This window comes from Psammomys obesus, unplaced genomic scaffold, assembly GCF_907164565.1.
Source record: "Psammomys obesus unplaced genomic scaffold, mPsaObe1.curated_primary_1811, whole genome shotgun sequence".
NCBI classification, from domain to species: Eukaryota; Metazoa; Chordata; class Mammalia; order Rodentia; family Muridae; genus Psammomys; species Psammomys obesus.
In genome coordinates this window covers 10920484-10942982 of record NW_026585689.1, presented here as the reverse complement: position 1 = coordinate 10942982, position 22499 = coordinate 10920484, and the positions used below count along the sequence as shown (strand labels likewise).

The window sequence follows — 22499 nt, the reverse complement described above, 5'->3', positions numbered from 1 at the left end:
TATCAGTGGACTCGGAGAGGGGAATGGGAGGAGATAAAGGAAGGAGGGTGGGATTGGGAGGGAATGAAGGAGGGGGATACAGCTGAGATACAAAGTGAATAAACTGTAATTAATATAAAAATAAAAAAATATTTAAAAAAGATTTAGATATGCTAAATGAATTTTGTATTAATATGTCTCTTAGTGCTCATCCCAATTATGTTTTACAAGTGTCGTAATCTTAGGAATGTGACATTTCATAATTATATGAAAACCTAATCCTTAATGAGTCAGTATTTAATTTGCATATCCAGTCAGGTGAATTCCTTTTGTATCATAAGTTAGAGCCTATGAAACAGATGTTCTGTTGTTTCAAAGAGGAAATTCTGTGAGAAGCCATTTTGTAAATTATACTAAAACAGTGACATGATTATGGGAAATCTTCAGTTGCAAGTCATTGCTGAGGGATGATATAGTCAAGGCTTGAGGATCTCTTGCTTCATGTTTATACACTTTGTTTCTTGAACTGGACAGAGTGCTGGTAACTTTTAACTTAAGTAACTTCCCTTTGTTAGTGAACATTTTATGAGAAGGTTTTGCATTTTTACAGTACTGCTTTAGCCGCTCCTTTTTTTTTTTTTTTTAAAGGTAGCACTTCTAATTTTCTTAATGAGTCTTTTCATTCATGTCAGTAGGACTTTGTCATGACCATGAAATTGCAAAGTAACCACTTCCAAAGAGAGGAGTTTTCTTGCCCATTCTAGAGGTTAACAAGACAGTGTCTCTAGGGAAATAAAACTGTCTCCATGAATAAGTAGCTATATGTGGAGGCTGCATGAACCATCTTTATTCTTCTTAGTTGGGGAAAAAGCTATTTTTTTTTATCAGTTTTATCAGGAATTGGGAACAACATCCTACTTTGAAACAGTTGCCTAAGATTGCAGTATCTAGAAAGAAAGTAATAATCCTTTATAAGACACATATCGTAAATCTAAACCTCAAAGGAGTCGTTAAATTAGAAACAATTGTTAAATGGAAATTACCAGTATTAAAGGTATGAATCAATTGCTTGGCTCATTTGTGTATATGTAGATAAAGCTGATTACCCAAACCAGCCTCTAAACTTTTGAATCAAGTCCTGATCACTATCTCTAGGCTTTTGGAGGAAACTCCGAGGGAGGAGTCAACATCATAAGGTTGGAGTAAGCATTGAACACATGTTCCTGTTGTCTTCCCACACACTGAGTAGAGTTAAGGAGAGGCTTGCTAAAACTGTGCTATTCTCCTCCTCAGGTATGGTTGGGGAGCAGTTTATTTCAGGAGGACCCTCTCTCACCCTGTATAAAGATGGCCAGTGGTACGAGCTTCTGGAGTGGCATCACACAACCATGTACTTCTTCTTTGGGCTACAGGGTGTAGCACAGATCTTATGTTTCACTACCAATATATTTCCTCTTTCCTTAAGCAAGTTAATGTTATCAAATGCCATCTTTGTGGAGTGTAAGTATGAAAGTAATATGTTTTCTGTTGGTTGGTGGGCATTGATGTAGTTCTTTAGCAAGTCTAACCCTAACCTTAACCCTGGTGTGGTATGGTAGAAGAAAAACCCCACATCTTATGTGTGTGTGTGTGTGTGTGTGTGTGTGTGTGTGTGTGTGACTTTGATTGGCAGAGCTGTCTGGGTCATAGTTGAATTGATGGCTATCCTAGATGAGGTACCAATAGCCTTTCTTCCATCTTTACAGCCTAACTTAATAGATTGGAGCAGACACAGCCACTCAAAAAGCCTTATTCGCATTTCATATTTGTTTTTAAGTCATCTGCAGTGGGCACTTACCTCTCAGTTGTTTTGGAGCCCTTCATTCTTTTCACTGTTAGCAGTGAAAGCTGACCTTGGAGTAGCAGTCACGAATTACTTAAAGCAGCTACTCACAATAGAAAACCTCTACCAACCTCTAATGAGCTTTTCCGATATTAGAAACACAAACTCTGCCCAAATGTGTTGTGTAGTATCTAAGAAATGGCTTCCTAATTCTGAGAAGGTAATGAAAATAACAAGATGTTTCTTTCAGTTGCTTTTTCAGATTATCAAAAGGAGAGGGATCAAACAAATGTTCAATAATCATAATTGAAGCATGCTTGCTGAATCCCTGAAAGTGAGGCTTTGAGTTCAGCTCATTCATCTGTACATTCACAATAATTATAGCTCCCCACCACAGTCATGTTTACAATATATTATTTTACATAGATAATTCTTTGAACAATAGTTGAGATTTCTTTTTTTGGTATGTTAGAAGAGAAAACAAAGGTTGGAAAAAGGGGAAAGTGGGACTAGAATTCAAAGATTCTCTTTCTAAGAGACAATGTTTACCTTCCCCAAAGCAAAGGTACATTTCTATGGAAACCAGTGAGGGATTTGCTGTTTGGGACAATGCTTTGTTTGTATAAAATTCTGTGGAAAGAGAGTGGTACAGGGGGAAGCCTTTGGTTTTTATCAGAAAATATATGTGTCCCCTCTATTAGCCTTTATCTTCTACAACCATACACACGGTCGGGAGATGCTGGATATCTTTGTGCACCAACTTCTGGTCTTCACTACCATCGTGGCGGGTCTGGTTACCTTCATGGAGTTCCTCACGAAAACCAATGTACTTCTGGAGGTCCTGCGCTCCAGTCTCATCATACTACAAGGGACCTGGTTCTGGCAGGTGAGTGGGACTTCTAGCTAATAGACCTGGTGTCACTTATCTGTAGTTTCTTGTGTTAATCAACAAAGCACTTGTTTTCAATACTTCTATTCTGTGAGAGCCACAGAAATGGTGTTCTTGGAGTAACCTGGTAGTTATAGTGAGAATGCCATCAGAGCTGCTGTGGAGGAAGCAGGTTGTGTATTCTTTCACAACAGATCCATTTGTCCTTGATGTAGGAACTCCAGGCTGATAATTCTGGTTGTAAGCGATTGATCATACTACAACAGCTTATAGCCTAATGGGTCATAAGCTCAAGAAGTATATGAAAGCCAAAGACAGAGGACACTTAATGAGAGACAACTCTATGATGGCCATCATATAGGTTTTATGTATATCTTATTTTATCTTATAGGTTTTTTTTTTTTCAGAAAACAATTTTCTCATGTTTTATCTTGTATATAATACAGTGAGGGAGAGATTTTTGAATGGAAAGGGGACCAGAAGGGGGGAGGAATGGCAGGACCAGAGAGGAAAGGGAAGCAACAAGTCATGGTGTGTGTGATGCAAAATGAAGTTCAGGATTTTATGAACAGTGTGGGGCTAACAGGATGGCTCAGTGGTGAACAGTTGCTTTTGGAGAGGACAAAGATTTTGTTTTTAGCACTCATGGCTCATTAACTCCTCTAACTCCAGATTTTTCTAGCTGCATTTCTGGCCTTGAATGGTGCCTTGCTCAAGGCTAGAGCCCCGGCCTAGAATTCCCCAGTGAGGGGCTGGCAGTGTGGCTCAGAAGTAGAGCCCATCTTGTTTTATTGTATTCCCCATATACTCACAGCAATCCAGAGGTTTGGTATTATCACTTCTAATTTGCCCACAGGTATCTTGAGCAAGAACGAGCTATTTCCTCATGCACAAACAGTACTATAAGCAGGATCTAGCTCTAGAGTTCTCTAATCCCAAATCCCAGGCAGTTTAGGATGAGGCAAGGACGTTGTCTGATTGGGCAAGACTTTAAGGAGGATATTTTTAGTCACCAGAGTGCCAGGATTTGGAGTAATACAGCTATTTTGGGGCTTGAATTTCCCATGATTGATAAAGGATTGCCAGGAGAGAAGTACAATGTTTTAAACGGGATAGGATGGTGTGACATTCACACTCGGGAGGAGGTAGAAGAGCATGTGGTGCAGAGACCTAGGGTAGGATGGGGCTAGGTTCACATGTTAGTTTGAAGTGTGCTTTATGATAAATATGGTAAATATTCTGTAAAGTGATCAAGCAGACAATTCCTGATTATAGCTAGCTTACATAGGGTCTTAACCCACCGCAGGGAACCTAAATGGAGTAAAGAGGATGGCACAGAAAGAGCTAGTGTACACTGAATTGCAGTGTTTTCCCACATGCATATATGTTCAGTGATCAAAAGGAAAGATGGTGTATTTCTTGTTTGTTTGTTTGTTTGTTTGTTTTGTTTTCCCAAGAGCAAACTTCTGGTCAAGTTGACACAGTGAGCTTACACTTCAGTGCGTAGTCTCTGTTCTGAACACATAGCAAAGACATATAAGGTAGATCCATGGTGGCAGGGGTTTGAAAAAGAAACATCGAAAAGGAAAAAAGAAATTTAAAAAGAAAAGGCTAAAAAAAAAAAATTAAAACATCTAACTTCACTCAAGACAAAAGCAGGGCCTGAAGTTGTGTGGGCCAAAGGTCAAATAGAAGTGCATGGCTGGAACAGAGCTGATCTGGAGGCCTGCAGGCGCTAGTCCAGGGCATCTGTTGGGGTAAAGCCAGGCTCTTGTGCCATGTCCCATTGTGGGTATCTGTGATCATGTTCTTCAGATTCGTGTCTAGAAGTCTGTGGGAGTTTTATATTACTAGTATGGATTTGTTGAATTCTTATTTTCATTTTTTTCCTTTGTTATGAGGTTATCTTTAACTCCTTTTTCTCTAGGTTTTGTTTTTTGTTTGTTTGTTTGTTTGTTTTTGCTTAGGTGGCAATTTCATTTATTTTTAACCTTTCTTGATTACAAAACATGTATCGTCCACAAATATCTCTAAATATTATTTAGTGTTGCGTTTTTATTGTGCTTTCATCTTTAATTCACGAGTTCTTTTGACTTATGTGGGGTTGGAGTTTTTTTTTTGTTTGTTTGTTTTTGTTTTTCTTTCATGGCACTAGGGACCAAAAATGTGGCCTCCAGCTCAATGAGTATCTTTCCTACGACCTATCACTTGACTTGGAGCCCTCTGTCTAGTAACACAATTTTAAGTTTCAAAGCGTATCTTTTCTGAATATCACTCATTTCCAGTTTAATCACATTGTGTTCAGAGAATGTGTTTTATATGAAGGGTGCAAACACTTCCTTTGGTATATAGCATGATGTCAATATGAATTCTCTGTGTGCTTGAAAGGGTGTAAATCACTTTGCTCAGTATAGGATTTTATGTGTTATCTATCTTTCTATTAGTGCATCAAATACCTAAAGTCATCAATTATAGAGAGAAAAGGTTTATTTTCCCACATGGTTTTAGAGGTCTTAATCCATGATTTTTTAGTCCTTTTGGCTTTAGACTATAGGGAGTGAGCACATCACAGCAGGAATATGTACAGAGAATACTTGTCTCAGGATTAGGAAGTGAGAGAGAGGTGATGGCTAGGGTTCTAGAGTTCTCCTTCAAGGATATGCCTCTAATGACCTAAGGAGTCTTTTAGGTCCTTAGGTCATTAGAACTAAAAGTTAGATGACCTATAGTAGTGACAGCATGGAGAGCAAACCTTTACCTAAAGGACCATGAAAAGCCAAGCATTATTCAAACTGTAGCATACATACAACTTGTTTGATTTTACTATGGAACTTAATATTCATGTAAAGAAAAGACAGTAAGAACCTTGGAGGAAACAAATAGAGAGTTGAAGAAAGGAATTATAAGATAGGGTTACAATTAATAAAAGCAATCAATATTTAGCTAATATTTACTGATTAGTTCTTCTTTGACCTAAAGAGAGAAGCCGTATTATACCTCAACCAAGGATAGAACAGCTTAATGCTGCTGCTTTGGGCACAAAAATAACATTTTCACATTTCCTGAAAAGTTTTTCCAAAACAAAACAAAACAACCACAAAAATCCACATACCAAACAAAACAAACCCCAAAATTTGGTTATAATCTCTAGGGATAAATTTTTCATTATTTAGAAGTTTTTTTAACCTACCAATATGTCTAGATTAGTCTCTTGCGTGACTAGGTGTCTAGCCTAAACATTGTCTTGAACCCTTTAAAAAAATGAACATTCTTACCAGTGTAAATTTACACTAACAGGAAATAACTGTTTAGCTACATCCTCATGCTTTCATTCCTCTGAAATAAGAATGTTTAGCAACTTAGAGGAATGTCTTCTGCACGGTGTTTTATTGGTATGTGCAGTATGTGGACGCTTACATTTAAATCTCTTTCCTAAGCTAATGGCATTGCATTGTGATTTGCTTTCTGCCACTTTTGTCGCTTGCCACATCTTCACAAGTATCCAACACTAGTTCATAAATTACACACAGGCAGATTAGAGAAAGCGCACTCAGACTCTTGGAATCGTACTTACGGAGATGTGAGCTGAATGAGGCAAATGTGCAGACTGGTCATTTTTTATAATTCACATTGAAATGATTGTGTCATATTCGGACAGAAGAGAAATTCCCCTCCTAACCTATAAAAAAGTTGTTTCTTTCATGAGTCACATGGCATTTAAAACATGTTTATTTAATGACTAAGCCATTTTATGTAACTCAAAAAAGAAAAGAAGCTCCCTTGTGCCCATCATTCCAGGACAGTCTTTTCCTAATCTCCTAGTGGAGGAGTAACTCAGAAACTCACTTTAGGCTTTCTTCTTTGTTTCTCCTCAATCTCCTCAGAGCACAAGACGGTGGGGAAGCTGCTTCTTTTTTACTGTGCATAGCTGTCTCCTATGTATAACTTAGCTCCATTTATTTCCATGTCCCAAAAATGCGTCACAGGAAAACTGCCTGGATTTTGAGTCTAAACTGTAACTCATCCCTGTCTGGACATTAAGAAAGACAAAATGGCTAAGCAGTTATGAGCAGACGGCACTCTAGCAGAGGACCCAGGGTTTCCATCACCCATTTGGTGGCTCGCAACCTTCTGTAACTCTGGTCTTTGGCACCAGGCACGGAAGTGCTGTTCAAACACATATGCAGGTAAACACTCATACACATAAAAGAAAATAAATAAATCTTTATTGTAAACAAACATCCATTCTAAAATGGCAAAATGACTCACTCACAGTAGTCCTCCAAAGCCTGATATTGTAGATAAAACACTTGTTTGGAGTTTTCATATTGACATAAATGAGATTATCAAAATATACAGCAATATCAAATTCCTACTGTAAGCTATAGAAAATGGCACTCTGGCTTATTCCTCATCAGAGAAAAAAATTAATTCCATTTAAAAACTAATAATAGTGAAGCTTTAAACTAAACACATTTTGGGGGAGAAGGGGTGGCATACAAAATATATAATTTTACAGTAGAAAATAAATTAGTACAGCTGATAAAAGTGTACTGTTCATTTTAAATGATGGCCTGATGGGTTTGTTAGTTTTTGGTCCTGAGTTACAATGTTCTTAAATGACTTAAGTTTAGCTTAAAGTCCGTTGGCTTCCAGAGTAGCTGTCCTCATGGCGCCTGTTAATGGGCTGCACCCTGGTGTTTAGACATAGATGTAGCTTTCAAACGCTAGGCCATGAGGTTCCAGGAAATACTCAGTAAGAAGCAAAGTTTTCTGTTACTCTGACATGAAATAATAATAAAAATAGTAAAGTCATTTTGTGATCAATTCATTGTAAACACCTCTACTCTTGGACCAACCAGTAAACTCATTTTCTAAAATGGTAGCTTTTTAATTGTTTTATTATTATTATTTAATGATGGTTTAATGAAGGTTACTTGAAACAGTTTAGTTTGCAAGTTTCTCAAGGCAACCGTGGATTCTGGGTAAAATGGGAGATTAGATTCAAATTCTGTAAGATCCAGCAAAAGAGGGGACCCAGGGTAAAAATATACTTAGGGACTCTGTCCCTAGTTGTGAGAGATGAAGGAGGAAGGAAATAAGCCTGCACGAGATTTTAATAAAGAAGCAGCTAGAAAAATCCATCAGCCAGTCATCCACATCAACACACTGCTTGCACTATTTGGAAGCTGGGAGATGCCTTGTTTTTCTCAACTCTGTGCTCCAGGTACTTTTAGTAGGGAGACATAGAGCCCCTTCAACCATGGAGGTGGAGACACAGTGTGATAGGGTCCTTAAGGCTGAGATTCCTCTATGGGCACACTGGAATAAATTATCCGAGAAAGATCGATCCATCTCCCATCTGCCCAGACTACCGACTCCATGGGAACCTGGGAAATAAGGGCCTAAACTGGCTCAGATATCTTGCCTAGGTCTGTCCATGGCCAGAAAGACACTGTCTAGTGACAAAGACAGGTATGGGAGGGCAGGCTTTCCACACATTCTCAGTGCCACCTACACGGACAGAAAAAGATTCCCCAAACACTAGATAAGGAAGTGTTAACTGGAAGATGGGGAGATAGCAGTCTGAATAATTCTAGCAGAAGGTGGAGTTCTACATCAAAACCTGTCTCACCAGGTGGGTGTACCAGCCTGGCTTAATGTGAATTAATTAATGTGAATTAATGAGCCTGTTAACTTTGCTCTCACTTGCAGAGACAAATGGTGAAGCAAAAAGGTGAGAGATACCACATTCAGCATCACTCAGAAGTGACACTGAATTACAGCATCTGTACTTCATTTTATTTCATATTTTAGTCATTTATCATGTTTACTTTTATCTTTTAGAATGTGTAGGTTTCTACTTCTATTGTTGAGTTGTCCCAAGGTAGCTTATATTTCAACAGAATAGACTTGGACAACCATCCTTCCTCTGTAACATGATGGTTGTCAATATTGTTTTTCTTTTCTTCCTCCCCAACAATCAGCAGAACTGTAGGGCACAGCAAACTCAACTCAATAATACTCTCAGTTGAAAATGCCCTCAACTTCCTACTGAAAAGATGCAAACTAATTCACTGAACCAAAAAAACAAGATCTAGAGTGTAGGGAGAAGACTCGGAGGCTAAGAGTGTTTCTTGCTCTTGCAGAAGACCTGAACTCAATTCCCAGGACCCATGTGAGGCAACTCAAAACTACCTGTAATTCCATCTCCTGCATAACTGATGCATCTGGCCTCCTCAGCCACTTGCATTCATGTGTTCATACCCACACACAGACATAATATATACATAAAATTTTTAAAAAATAAAATAAATCTTTAAAAAAAGACCAAAGTATGTGTCTCCAGGAAATATATACTGCACTTGTAAGAAAACAAAACAAAAACCAGGAAGACCTGTTTGATACCTGATAAGTAAGTAAGTAGACTCCAAACTAAAAGTTGTCAGAAGGCCACTGCATAGTAAAGGGAACAATTCAAAAAAATTAGCAGTTGTAAATATTTATTCATGGATTATTGGGGCTCCCAGTTTCACAAGGCAAACACTAAAATGCCTGAAAAGTGAGATAGGACCTAATATAATGATAACAGGAGACTTTAATTCCCTATCCATATCTTTATGTAGGCCTCCCAAACTTCAGAGATAAACTATTTAACAGACCGACTGGATTAACAGATGTCAACAGAAAATTCATCTAAGAGATATATCATGCATTTTCTTCTCAGCAGCTCTCAAAACTGTCTCTAAAATGAATTGGATATAGGCCATAAAACAAGCCTAGAGAATACCGAAGAACTGGGACTAGCAAGATGGCTTGTTGGTGAAGAGCACTTGCTGTGCTTGTAGACATGGCTTTAGTTTCCAGCACCCAAACATCAGGCAGCTCATAAGCACCTGTAACTCCAGTTTCAGGAGTTGTGGCCCTGTGGGCACCTGCATGTGGGTCCTGTATGTCCAGACCAGGAAGCAAACACACACACACATAATTTTTTTTAGAAAGAAAGAGATTATTACAAAAAAAAAAAAAAAAAAAAAAAAAAAAACCTCCCTGAATCATATCCTGGGGTCTCTATTGCATCCTAGGCTTCAAGGTCACGGATTCACATAATGGCCTCTCAGGGACTCTAAGCCTGTCCATGGGTGTTCTCTAAAACCATAGAATGAGACTCCACTACTCATTAAATCTTCTGTCTTCCATGAATGCAAAATCAACATCATGTGACCAAGTTCTGCTTCCAGCTTGAGATATAGACTTGGGCCCCTCGATCTACAGCTATATCAGTTTCAATGTACTGACTCTGGGGAAAACACTTCCTTCAGGGAATAGAGAGCCCCCCAGTTTAAGCTTTTTCTTTTTTTTCCTTCAGATGAACTTAGTTCTTCAGAAGATAGAGCCTCAGAGAGGTGAACTTTTACCTTCAGAAGCCTCTTCCATTGTCCTAGTATAGCACAGGTTTCTCTTCAGTGGTGTTCATTTCTTCAAAAATTACATCTGTTATCTCAGCACCAGCTGGAGTGCTCTTCTGTTGGTTTGAATAAGAATGACCACCCCACCCCACACCATAGGCTCTTGTATTTGAATGCTTATTTGCCAAGGAGTGGAACTGTTTGAAAGATTAGTAGGATTAGGAGGTGTGGCCTTGTTGGAGTGAGTATGCCTTGTTGGAGGAAGTATGTCATTAGAGGAAGGCTTTGAGGTTTCAAAAACCTAAGCCAGGCTCAGTGTCTCTCACTGCCTGGCTGCCTGTAGATCAGGATCTAAAGATCTCAACTACTGCTCTGGTGCCATGTTTCCTGCCATGCTTCCTGTCATGATGATAATGGACTGAACCCCTGAAACTGTGAGAAAGTCTCAATTAAATGCTTTTCTTTATAAGAGTTGCCTTAGTCATGGTGTTTCTTCACAGGAATAAAACAGTGACTAAGATAGAAGTTAGTACCAGGGACTAGAGTATTGCAGGACTAATCATGCTTTTTTATTTTATTTTATTTTATTTTATTTTATTTTATTTTATTTTATTTTATTTTATTTTATTTTATTTAGGAATATGGAAGGAAAACTTTGGTACTTTGGAGTAGAAAAGTGGTTGGTTGTTTTAAGCAGAGCTGATTAAGCCATCCTAGTAGGAGCATGGAAGACAGTGCTAAGGGAGATTTTAACTGCAGGGGCTTACTTAAGAAATTTCAGAGGGAAGAATGTTTGTATTTATAGAGACCATTCTTGTGATATTTTGGCAAGAATGTGGCTCCCATTTGCCCTTGTTCTAAAAATCTGCCTGAGACTAAATGGAAGAGTTTAGATTAATGGCATCCACAGAGGAGATTTCAAGACAGCCTCTTATTGATTGTCATGTGATTATTAGTTACCACTCATATGCAAATATATAATGAAAAGGAGCAAATTGAACCAAAAGAAATTAAAAATGTATGTGCTGAGAAAAAAAGTTGTACCAGGAAGTGCAATGAAGTTAAGTCCAGTGCTCACGGAGATAAAACGTTTAAAGAAAAGCCTGATGCTAAATGGAATAAAGGGAGTGGTGGCCTCAAGGCAAGACCTCACCCAGCTAAGCTTCCAACTTGAGAAGAAAAAGAAAGTTTAGGCATCACCGTCAATAACTGAAAGCGCATGAAAATGTAATTGAATGAGGGGGACAAGTTCCAGCCCCATGGAGCAGCAGAACTTGGCAGCATTGGCCATGTGATTCTGGCTTTCAACCTGGGGATAAAGGAAAGGGGTTGTGAAATCTTCCACTGTGGCTAAGGAAAGCTGTCATGTGTGTGTCAGGGTTGTTGCTGCATGGAGGCCCAGAGAGGCCATTGCATGAAGCTCTGAAGGTAAAACCTACATTGCCTTGGAAACCCCAAGATGTTGGAGATGCCAGACCAGCTCAAGAGAAGTGTGTTAGAGATCTAAAGAGCACTTTGACATCAGACATGAAGATATAGAATTTGGAATTTGCACTGATGGTTTTCAGATTTACTTAGATCCAGTATTTCCTCACTATGCTCCCTTTCCTCCCTTTTAGAATGATAATATATGTTCTGTGTCATTTATGTTGGAAGTATGTGATCTGCATTTTTATTTGTATTTTATAGGGAGTTACAGTTAAGAGAATTCCATGAGTCTCAGAAAAGACTTTGGACTTTTAAACAGTGTTGAGATTGTGATAGATTATGGGGACTTTTAAAATTGGACTAAATTCATTTTGCATTATAATATACCCACAAGCCTATCAGGGCCAGGGAATAGAATGTGGTGGTTTTTAATAAGAATGGCACTCCTCCATAGGCTCATATATTTGAATGCTTATTTATTAAGGAGTGGAACTGTTTGAAAAGATTAGAAGGATTAGGAGATGTGGCCTTTTGGGAGGAAGTATGTCACTGGTGGTGGGCCTTGAGGTTTCAAAAGCCCAGATTAGTCCCAGAGTGTCTCTCTGCCTATCTTCCTGCCTGCCTGCCTAACTGACTGCCTGCCTGCAGATGAGGATATAAAGCTCTCAGCTACTGGTCCACCACCATCTGCACTGCCATGCTTCCACACATGAGCTTTTAGAAGACACAGGATCTAAGTCAAAATGGTCCTCTCAAAACTCTGAAAGCTCATGGACACCTAATAACTAAAAATGTTCCAGGACGCTTACAAAGGTCTCCAAAATGTGAATTCTTCTACTATTGGGGCTAATTCGAAGTGTGGGTCTCTAGGGTCTCCTCTAGAGCTTGAAGGCAAACTCGTAGCTATGCTACCTTAAGATTAAAAAAAAAAAAAAAAAGATATGTGCTCCCAAGGTTGAATGGCACAACTAAATATTCACATCTCCATATGGGGGAAGATGGTATTGAAAGTGCTTAATCATATGGAAATTTAATATTCATCTTCTGAAGTTCTACCACAATTAAACCATTATGCCCATACCAGTTTATAGTCCTATCAGCCATGAACAAGGATTCCAACTCGGCCGTATAATCAAAATATCAGTCCAGTTTTTGTTTATTGATTATATCTTTTTGAGAACATGTGGACTTTCTTTATGGTTTTGATTTTTCATCCCTGTTTCCTAAAGCTGTTGCTTCCTTTACTGTGTGCTTAGTAATCAGCTGTAAACTTACTTCCTCCAGAGCAATGATTCCTGAAGCCCTTTGCCCACTGAGATAAATTTTGGTTGCATTTTAGGAGTACTTTTTATATTTTAAGCATTGTGTATTTATCAAGTGTATAATTTACAGATATTTTCCCGTGCTGTTTTCTTGATGGAATATTTTGAAGTCGAAAGATCTCGTTTTTAACTGTGACAGAAGTCTTAATTTTGGCTTCAGCACCATCATTATCAAATCTTGGATCATTAAAACATTCTGTGTGTTTTGTTAAGTAAGTTAAATGTCTTTTCTTCTCATATTTAGTCTTTTGCCATCTTGTGAGGTAAATCTCCACATGATGTGAGATAGGTATCCAGACTCACTATCGTATATGTAGATATCCAGTTGTGCCAGCATTTTTGAAGAGATAATTCTTTCCTCTTCATTGCCACCTTTCTAAAAAACTAATTGATCATAAATATATAGGTTTATTTCTGGATTCTTAATTCTATTTCATTACTTTGTGTTTCTATCAATATATCAATGCAGTAGTTTTAATTACCATAGTCAAGCAGTAAGTTTTAAAACTGAAAGCTGAGAGTCCTACAGCTTGGTGACCTTTTCCCTTACTTTTTAAAAATTAATAATGGATATAATACAATTCCATATGAATTTTATGATCAGCTCTTTTAAAAAATGTCTATGGCCAGGCATGTGGCTCACACCTTTAATCCTAGCACTCAGGGAGGCAGAGCCAGGCAGATTGCTGTGAGTTTAAAACCAGCCTGGTCTACAAAGTGAGTCCAAGACAGCTAAGGCTACACAGAGAAACCCTGTCTCAAAAAAAAAAAAAACAAAAAAACCCCCATAAATAAATAAATAAATAAATAAATAAATAAATAAATAAGATCTGTGGAAAACTATTAAGATTTTAATAGCTATTATTTTGGCTCTGGGGGTTGCTCTGGGTGTTTTGCTGTCTCAATAATATTGAGACATTTAACCTATAATTCGAGATGGTTTTCCATTTTCTTGGGCTCTTGATTTCTTTCACCGATGTTATGCAGCTTCTGCCATATACATTTTAAAGTTCGTCAATTTGTGTGTGTTCATTGTGTGTATTGCATGTGCAGGTATGGGTGTGGCACCTAGAGCCCACATCGTAGTCAGATGTTCCACCACAGAGCTATATTTCCAGGTTTGTTCTTGAGCGCTTCACTTAAATGCTCAGTGCTAGTGTAAGTACATTAAAAAAAAAAAAAGCTTTGTTGTGGGATTTCCATTGCTCATTTATGTGATGACTGTGGCTGATTTTCAAATTGCAGATATGTGAAACTCCTTCATGGGATCTGATAATTTGGTGATAAGTTTTTCATAATTTTCTATATGTGAGATTATATTATATGTAATTATAGATCATTTTACTCTTTCCAAAATGAATGTCTTTATTTTTCTTGACTAATTTTCCTTGACTAGAATTTCCAGTACAGTGTTTAGTGGACATGATAATTTCTATTATCTTTGTGTTTTACCTGATCCTCAGGAGAAAGTTCCAGCCTTTTGCAACTTAACATAACAGTTTATATGGGCTTCTATTTAATTAAAAAGCATTTTGCAGTCTGATTTTGAAATACCAGAGTGAGGCTGTGCAGTATAGAGCCCCAAGGATTTCTAAAAGTGTATCCAAGGCCAAAGATAAACATTTTGAAATTTGAACTATGCTTAAAATGATTCTTCAAAAATATGCCTTGAAGAAATATGTGTATTTCTTCAAAAATATACACTGAAAATGTAAATTAAAAACCTGACATTGTGTTTGTGATATCTCTAATGGTAGTCATCTTAGTTAGCAAACATTTTGAAATGAACCTTCTTTGAGAATGTGGTTATTTTAATGCACGCTTGTTTTGGATTGCAGATTGGTTTTGTCCTGTACCCCCTTAGTGGAAGACCTACATGGAATCTGTCAGATATTGAGAATAAAATGTTTCTCACCATGTGCTTTTCTTGGCATTATGGATCAATCTTTGTCATCATCGGAGCAATATATGCTTTTATCACCTGGTAAGTTACTTTTTTTTTTTAATTGATGGTCCATTCCTTAACACATGATCATCAAGACTTGGCAGTGTTGAACTTCAAATTAAAAAGGAAGATTTTATTCTTAGCTTCTCGTAAGACAGACTAGGGTATTGGGAAGTTATCTCTACACAAAGAAATGGCCAGCAAAAAGGTCCATGTTGACTTAAAGTTGTAGTGGTTCAGTGGTGTGGCTGCCCTGCCTCGGACCCATGCCTCACCCAACAGCATGCTCTCTGGATCCTCTGTCTTTTCACATGTACTCTTCTCTATTCTGAATGTCCACTTCCCCTTTGTGCAGTGAGGTCTCCACTTACTCATGGGTTCATACTCTTATTGTCCCATTTGCTAACCTTGGGACCATTGTTTTGACAAATATATATGAATAAAATTAAATAAGACAATAACTCTAATATTTCTAAAAGTTGAATGATGCATTCTTTTATACAAGAATCCTGATCTCACCTTCTGAGCATGGTAGGAGCAACATAGAAGATTGCTGAGAATACATATTCCTAGTCTTACTGCCTATCAGCTAAGACTTCAGACTCATTACTCAACCACAATGTGTATGAATCTTATTGTTTACTAAATAGAGATACTAGAACCTAAATGAAATCTTGTGCTTACATTCCTGAAGATGTAAAACCCCAACAAGTGGTCTTGTCTCTTTGTCCATATTCTCTTTCTCTTTATTTGGTATAAAACTATGAAGTAGAGACCCTCCCATGGGGCTACTTCATAGATTTTTGTCCTGGAGCCAGGGCAAATTAGAGAGGTAGACAATTAAAATGCAGTGCAGTGAGTGGAATCAGTAGAGAGAAACAGTTGCACAAGGAAGGCTTCTCACAATTGGCAGGTAATGTTAGCTCAAAAGATGAGTAGGAAGGAAAGAGGATGACCACGGCTTCCAGGGTAGCCAGTACCAAATCACAGTGGGCTCAGCTGATCCTGATTACTGCCAGGCACACTCTAACACTCAATTCTTCAGACTGCTTCATGGAGTCTGATATTCTATACCTGCGGTCATGTGTACCCAGTGTTCAGTATGGTGGACACTAACTCCTGAGAACTTATAAGGAGACACAATCCATAATACTATGGAGGATACTGCACGCCTTGTGGGTTTTCCAGGTTCCTAGAATGTGATGGCTATTTCTAGGCCCTGCAGTTTGTCAACTTCTGCTGTAACTGGCTTTGTATCCTGTAGGCATGGGTTCTAGGTCAGCCCTCCTCCCCTGAGCTCTTCACTAGAGCAACTGTGACACTAGGGCACTGAAAAAGAAACTCAAACCTGTTGCCTTCTCTAGCTTCTACTCATCTCTCTTGGGCTTTGGGTTGACACACTCTGTAGGTGCTTTCTCTCTCTCCTTCAGGTTGTTTCTGGTCGTCCTGTTGCACTCCCCTAAAGCATGTGCTTTAGCTCATTGTTAAGGCTGGCTAGGCTACTGAGTCTTGCTTTCTCCCCCTGTTGTTCTAGGCTGACATCTGAGCCTCATCTCCTTAGGGGCCGGGCAGTCTTCAGGAACAGTGCCAGGATGCAAGGAAAAACTCTGCTTCGTGTCAGCTCCCCTTCAGAGCCAAGAGAAGACTACTGTCTCTTCCTGTTTCAAAAGCCTTCAGATGCCTAATAAATGGCTTGTCCACTTACAGGTCCCTAGCAACAAGAAACTCTAGTTTTATTTTTCAACCTTTCCTAGTCCCCACCACATGGTTTTCTAATCTCTTTGACCAGACAGTTCCCTTTGCCTGGCATATTCACACTAAATGCTCGTCTCTTCTTTGAAACCTTTTATAATTCTTCTGGTTCATATTGAACTGTAACTTTAAATATTGTAATCTACCGATTGTCATATGTTGACTACTAGTTCCTGTTAGTCCTCCCTGCCAGCTAGATTGTGTTCCTGTGTTGGACACAATCATGATCATATCCACATACCTACTGGCACATTGCCAGACATATAGTAGGTGCTCAGTGAACATGTTAGCTGTGTCCTAGGTCTGCATTCCAGAGGTACTTAAATAAATTATTTGTTTAGAAATCATATTTTATATGTTTCTCAATTTTCCTTTAATATTGACATTGAAACGATAAGACCAAGAGTTCAACTTTCCCTGAACTATTTTGATACATACTTAATCAACTGTTTTAAAATATTACAAAGATTCAGTATTATCTTTCAATGAAATCACATGGATAATTCATTCACTCCTAATTTTGAGAATAGCGATCCTTGAAACTCCTTTAGTCAGGGTTTGACTATAAAGTTGGTGCTTATCCACACGTCATTAAGTGTCAGACATTGATTATATCCAACTTGTCTGCTATAGCACAATGAGTGTCACACAAGCACATCTCAATTATAGAATTCTCCTCCTTAAATCCCTGAGCGATAGCTCTAAATGTCTCAGTTTTGCAAAATAATGGCTCAAGGTTGCCTCATTCTTCCCCTTGCCTGCAGCCTTGATTACATAAGCTCGTAAGTAAAACGTACGTGTTTGGGAATCTTGTTGCGTATATAATGTGTCCCTTCCATGCACCTCTGTTGCAAATCACTGTTTCAATAGTCCTTGCCTATAAGTAAGAAGGCCTATTTCCAGAGATGTTTTCCACACAGTGAGTCATGTAAGATGCTGTAAAGAGCAAAGTGGAGTTTGTTCACACGCCAGGCACTAAGGTTTGGGGAAGTAACTCTTGCGTCAGGCCTGCATTTTGTGACATTTATTGATGAGAACATGAAACAAGAACAGAGACATGTCTTGATCTTCATTTCTTTAATTTTCCCCATTCTAGTAACTAGCAATTATGTCTGAGTATCTATCATCTTTCTCTCTATCTCTCTATATCTATCTATCTATCTATCTATCTATCTATCTATCTATCTATCTATCTATCTATCTATCTATCTACCTACCTACCTAATCAATTTACTTTTATTTGGGATGTGTTGTTTTGAGTGTCTTTTATTTGTTTGTTTGTTTTGAGTCTGGCTATGTGGTCCTGACTGGCCTACAACTTTCTGTATAGACCAGGCTGGCCACAAACTCACAGAGATCCACCTACCTCTTGCTCCTGAGTGGTAGGATTAAAGGTATGTGCCACCAAGCCAGTTCCTTTTTTTTTTTTTTTTCTTTTTACCACCCCACCTCTCACGCTGCCTCATAGGATTGTATCTGCACATGAGCCATAGACACCTAAAACCTGATAAAGGTGTGAATGTATCTGATCTGAGTGGCTTGCAGCAAGAGCAAGTACAACCCAGAAAGAGCAGGAAGTAATGGGAGTGACTGGGCATGTTAACATTTCTTTCCCAGTAAGCAGTAAGTTGTTTTACTTTCTACCCAAGTCTAAAGTAGGGCATATAACTGATTATTCCCTTTCATCTTACATGGACTGGTATTGTGCTACATGGAAAGAATGTGTGGGATTTTTTAAGGTGATACAAATGCCCCCCAGCCCTTATCCTGTTACAGAACATCAACCTTTCACAAAGGTAGTGGCTTGGAGTATTCAGAACAAATGAATAAAATCAGTAGTCAATAATCAAGGCAAATAACTGAGCTGTTTTTCTTTGCTGTTGAATCAACAGAAGTTAGTGATTCTGCTCAGCTATTGTTTATTGGAGATGCTATTGTCAGTTTGTGGTGGCTGAATATTTGGCAGCTTCTAGTCACAGATGAGTGATGTGACCTCCTGTCAGATTGCTCCAAATGTCATTGATGTGTCAAATGTTATAGGTTAGAATCACTTCTGACTCTGGCTAGGGTTAGGCCAGAAAATGGGATAATGTTGATGAAGCTCTTATGAAGCTTTTGTGTGGCATCTAGAGCACAAGGAATAGCAATATATGGACAGAGCAGGCCAGACAAAGGAAGAGAGAAAGTAAAAGTCAGAGTGTAAACAGGCTGAAGAAATTTTTCTTAAAGAGAAATGCAGCCCAGACTTGATTTGTGTATTCAGTTGAGCTATCACCCTAGGGAAATGTCATCTATTTCTTTACAGGAGATGACGTCTGTTTGCAATCCATAGGTGGATGTGGGTTTAATGAAGATCCTCCGCCAATGTCAGTTTCATTTACATTTGTCACAGTCAATACAGCCTCCTGCCTGTTTTACAAATGATCTTTTGTTTTCTGGTGTGTAACTAAGCAATATCATAACACATTTGAGAGACACATCTTTTATATTTACGTAGACCTTACTGTAGTTCACACTTATTTTCAGGTACCTGAAAGCTAAGTATAAATCACTTCCCTTTGGAGACTGCCTCTGTTCATTTGTGGGAATAATCTATAATTTGTTATAGTTTAGATGCATATTTGTCTGAAGTTTTGACTCTCAATATCATTTAACCAGAGATGATTTTCTTTTTCCCCAGGTTAGTTAAATCTAGACATAGGAAGGTCTGCACCTCAGAAGTTGGACTCCTGAAAAATGTTGAACGTGAGCAAGAGTCTGAAGAAGAAGTGTGATGGGCATCTAGTCTTTCTAGTATTTCTCTTTGTGCATTGCCTTTGTTCATGGACTTGTTTCTTGACATTTTGTCTAGAGAGCAGTCGTCTGAGCCTGACTCCATGCTCTTTGTATTTCCAGTTTTCTTAAAGTGTTGGACTTGAAACGTCTTACTTTCAGCTTTGAAAGTACCTTGGGTGACAAATTCACTTTGATTATTGTGCATGCCATGGTATTCAGGAGTAATCATGATTTTTTTTCCCAAAGTCATATATAGTTTCGTGTCGATATTATAAAAATTATATATATATATATATATAATTTTCCTGATATATACCTTCAAGATTTGTGGTCTTGCCATCACCTGTACTACATTAAATGTTGAATTTTATTTGTTTATCTTGTTGTCACAATGGAAAATAAATAAATGCATGCACCTTGGTGCAGAAACATCAAATCCTTGTTTTTTTTATTAAAGTATGCCTCACCCTCACATGATTCAGAATCAGCGTGTACAGGAATCCATTTCTTTATGGAGAACTTGACATAAAAGGCAGACCAAAAGTCTTCCTGTGAGCTTTTCAAAAAGGAATGGTCTTGAGACACATGGTTTCGAAGCTGTCAAAGATTAGCAGAGGAGAATCATGGTATTAGTACAGCTTCACGTGGCTACCATGCCATTTACTCTGCTAAAGAGGTAAAGGACTAGACAGCAAGCCTTTATACAATCCTAGGTTTAAAAAAAAAAGTCAGAGCCTTTGTGCCATATGGGTCAAGAAACTCCCAGTGATAAGTGAAAAAATAATGCATATAATTCTGGTCTTACTACTAACCACTCTCCTTGTCTCTCATAATTAACACAGCTTTCTCTCTACACTTGACCTTAGTTAAAAGGCCAAAAAGTGATTCTTCACTCTAAAGAGTGAAATTGACATAGGCATAGAGACCCTTTCTTGCTATCACATCTTATGAATCTCAAATGGAAGGAGGTAGAGAACTAATTTAATACAATATTACATAGAAAGGCCAGTCTCAGAAATAAGGAAAGGATGCAGGAATCCTGAGGGATAACCTTAAAAATGCAGGAAATCACACAGCCCCTGCACCCATGGAGGTGAAACACTGACATTGAAACCCAGAAGGTTCCCTTGCATTCCAGAATTCCAGTAAGACTAGAAGCTGCCTCATCATCCATGCATCACCATAGTCCCAAAGAGAAGGATGAGTATATTCTTCAGAGGTCCAAGAACTGGGACTATTCATCTTGTTACATAAGATATTAAAAGGACAAAGGCAAGTGCTCCGAGGTATCTCTTGAGCAGTAAGTGAGCAGAGCATATGTCTCTGGAATGTGAGGTACCAGAGTGTCATGATCCTCTGAGGATCATGTGCTCTGTTCATGTCTTTCCAGATTGAAGGGCTCTCATCCTCCTCTTCCTCCTCTTTCTTCTTTTCTTTGAGACAGTGTTTGTTTTTTTTTTTTGTTTGTTTGTTTTTGTTTTTTGTTTGTTTTTGTTTTTGTTTTTTAGCTCTCCTGAACTCACTTTGTAGACCGGCTGGCCTCACAGGGATCAGCCTGCTTCTGCTGCCTCCCTGAGTGCTATGCCCAGTTAAGGGCTGCCTCCATGTCACTATGCCCAGTTAAGGGCTCTTTTCTAACTCAACAACATTCTGTGACTTACACATTTGCATTCCTAAGGAAGTAGCCAACAGTCAGCTGCAGCTAGTTGAGACAGAAGTCACTGATATCTAGGTCTGAATGGTACAGACAGGGAAGTTAAACCTGGAAGTTTGAAAGCCAGTGAATGCAAATTCTCTACTGCTTTTATGACAGTGCAGAGATCACTACTTCCCCAGGATTGAACCCACAGAATATAAAAATGCAACCCAGGATGTTCTCAGAACATCTGCGTCCAAGATCAGTTTGGAGATCCTTCCTACAGACACTGAAGGACACCTTTCTTGCAATTGTGTGATTGTACTATTGAGGTTGTATTTTATGAAAACTAAGTTTGCAGCAGCACGAACAAATTAGTAAACTGTGATCTCTCTCAAGCCCAAAATAAGAAAGTCTTTTATTTATTTTCTTTATCCCATGCCAGGAAGTGTCAGTCCATTTATAGAATCTGTACAGAGTTTAGCTTATCAAAAGATATATCTTAGCAAGTTGTCTGAAACAAGGACAAATATAACAAAAGTGTAAGTGGTTTTCTCTACTCCAAAGCACAGGAGGAGGAAAGGCAGCTCAGCTATGCTCATCAGCCCGAGGGGTGGGTAGAAACGGGGTCACTCATCACACAGATGTTTATTATTCCATTTCCAGATGCTAGGAAGTATGCACTAAGCTAAGAATAGAGCGGTGCACAGGCCAAAGCTGCTGTCTCCATCAGACATACGTTCCTGAGGGAGAAAGAGGCAGCAAAGATGGAAAATATAAGACTACAAAGTGAGACAATGAGTGATGTGAAGAAAAAGAAATCTGGGAAGAATGGTGAGGTGTATTAATAGCGAGGATTATCAGTGACGTTTTGCCAAGGGTCCATCTCTCAGAGGTCTTTCTATAAAGAAAAGATGCACTCATAATCCATGTTCATGTGAAATCATGGTGTTTATGCTTCCAGAGGATTAGACTGTGCCAGGACACGCTTTGCCTTCAAGGATAGGGCAGAGATGGGGATCTGTACCGCCCCCCAACACACACACTTTGTGCTTTGTCTCAGCTGTCACAAACCTGAAGACAGAGTTCCTGAATTTCTGCCATATTTCCTTCATAAGTAGCTCATGCTCCTTCACCATAAACCCAAGGAGAAATCTTGTCAGAAATGAGTCAGAAATGAAGCACGGTTTGTACAGAGAGGAATGTAGGGATGGGAGCTGTCACCAGCTTAGGTGAGCTTTGCTGCTGGTGAGACGCCAGGTCCTTAGCGCTCTCTGTAATTGCCAATTTTCTTACTGTGGCAACAGTGCCGTCTTACTGCATCTTAAAATAGGAGGCCGGATCATGACTGTACTTTCATTAACCTTGATATTACTTCACCAGTATAGGAGCGTATCAAGGTGCTGATTTTACCTTGAATACGGATTAATAAGGTGAGGCAGCAATCTCTATATTACAGGAAAACCCAGAAATAAAAAGGAAGCAAAGAACTTTCCCAAATACAAATAAGTGATTAATGAAGTTAATATACATAGAAAATAG

At 38.6% G+C, this 22499-nt stretch overlaps 1 protein-coding gene across 3 annotated transcripts in view; it reads left to right on the top strand.

The window, feature by feature from the left end:
- Positions 1–19578, top strand: part of Tmem45a (transmembrane protein 45A) — an 82358-nt gene extending 62780 nt beyond the window's left edge. For 2 of the 3 annotated variants that reach the window (XM_055593514.1, XM_055593519.1), the window contains exons 3-6: positions 1273–1479; positions 2503–2687; positions 14688–14833; positions 19227–19578. In XM_055593514.1, coding sequence (XP_055449489.1) covers positions 1273–1479; positions 2503–2687; positions 14688–14833; positions 19227–19320 — 632 coding nt within the window. In that variant the 3' untranslated portion in view covers positions 19321–19578. Of the gene's footprint in view, positions 1–1272; positions 1480–2502; positions 2688–14687; positions 14834–16328; positions 16502–19226 lie in introns of all 3 variants that reach the window. The other variant, XM_055593513.1, reaches the window with a different exon arrangement.
- The last annotated feature ends 2921 nt before the right edge of the window (positions 19579–22499 follow it).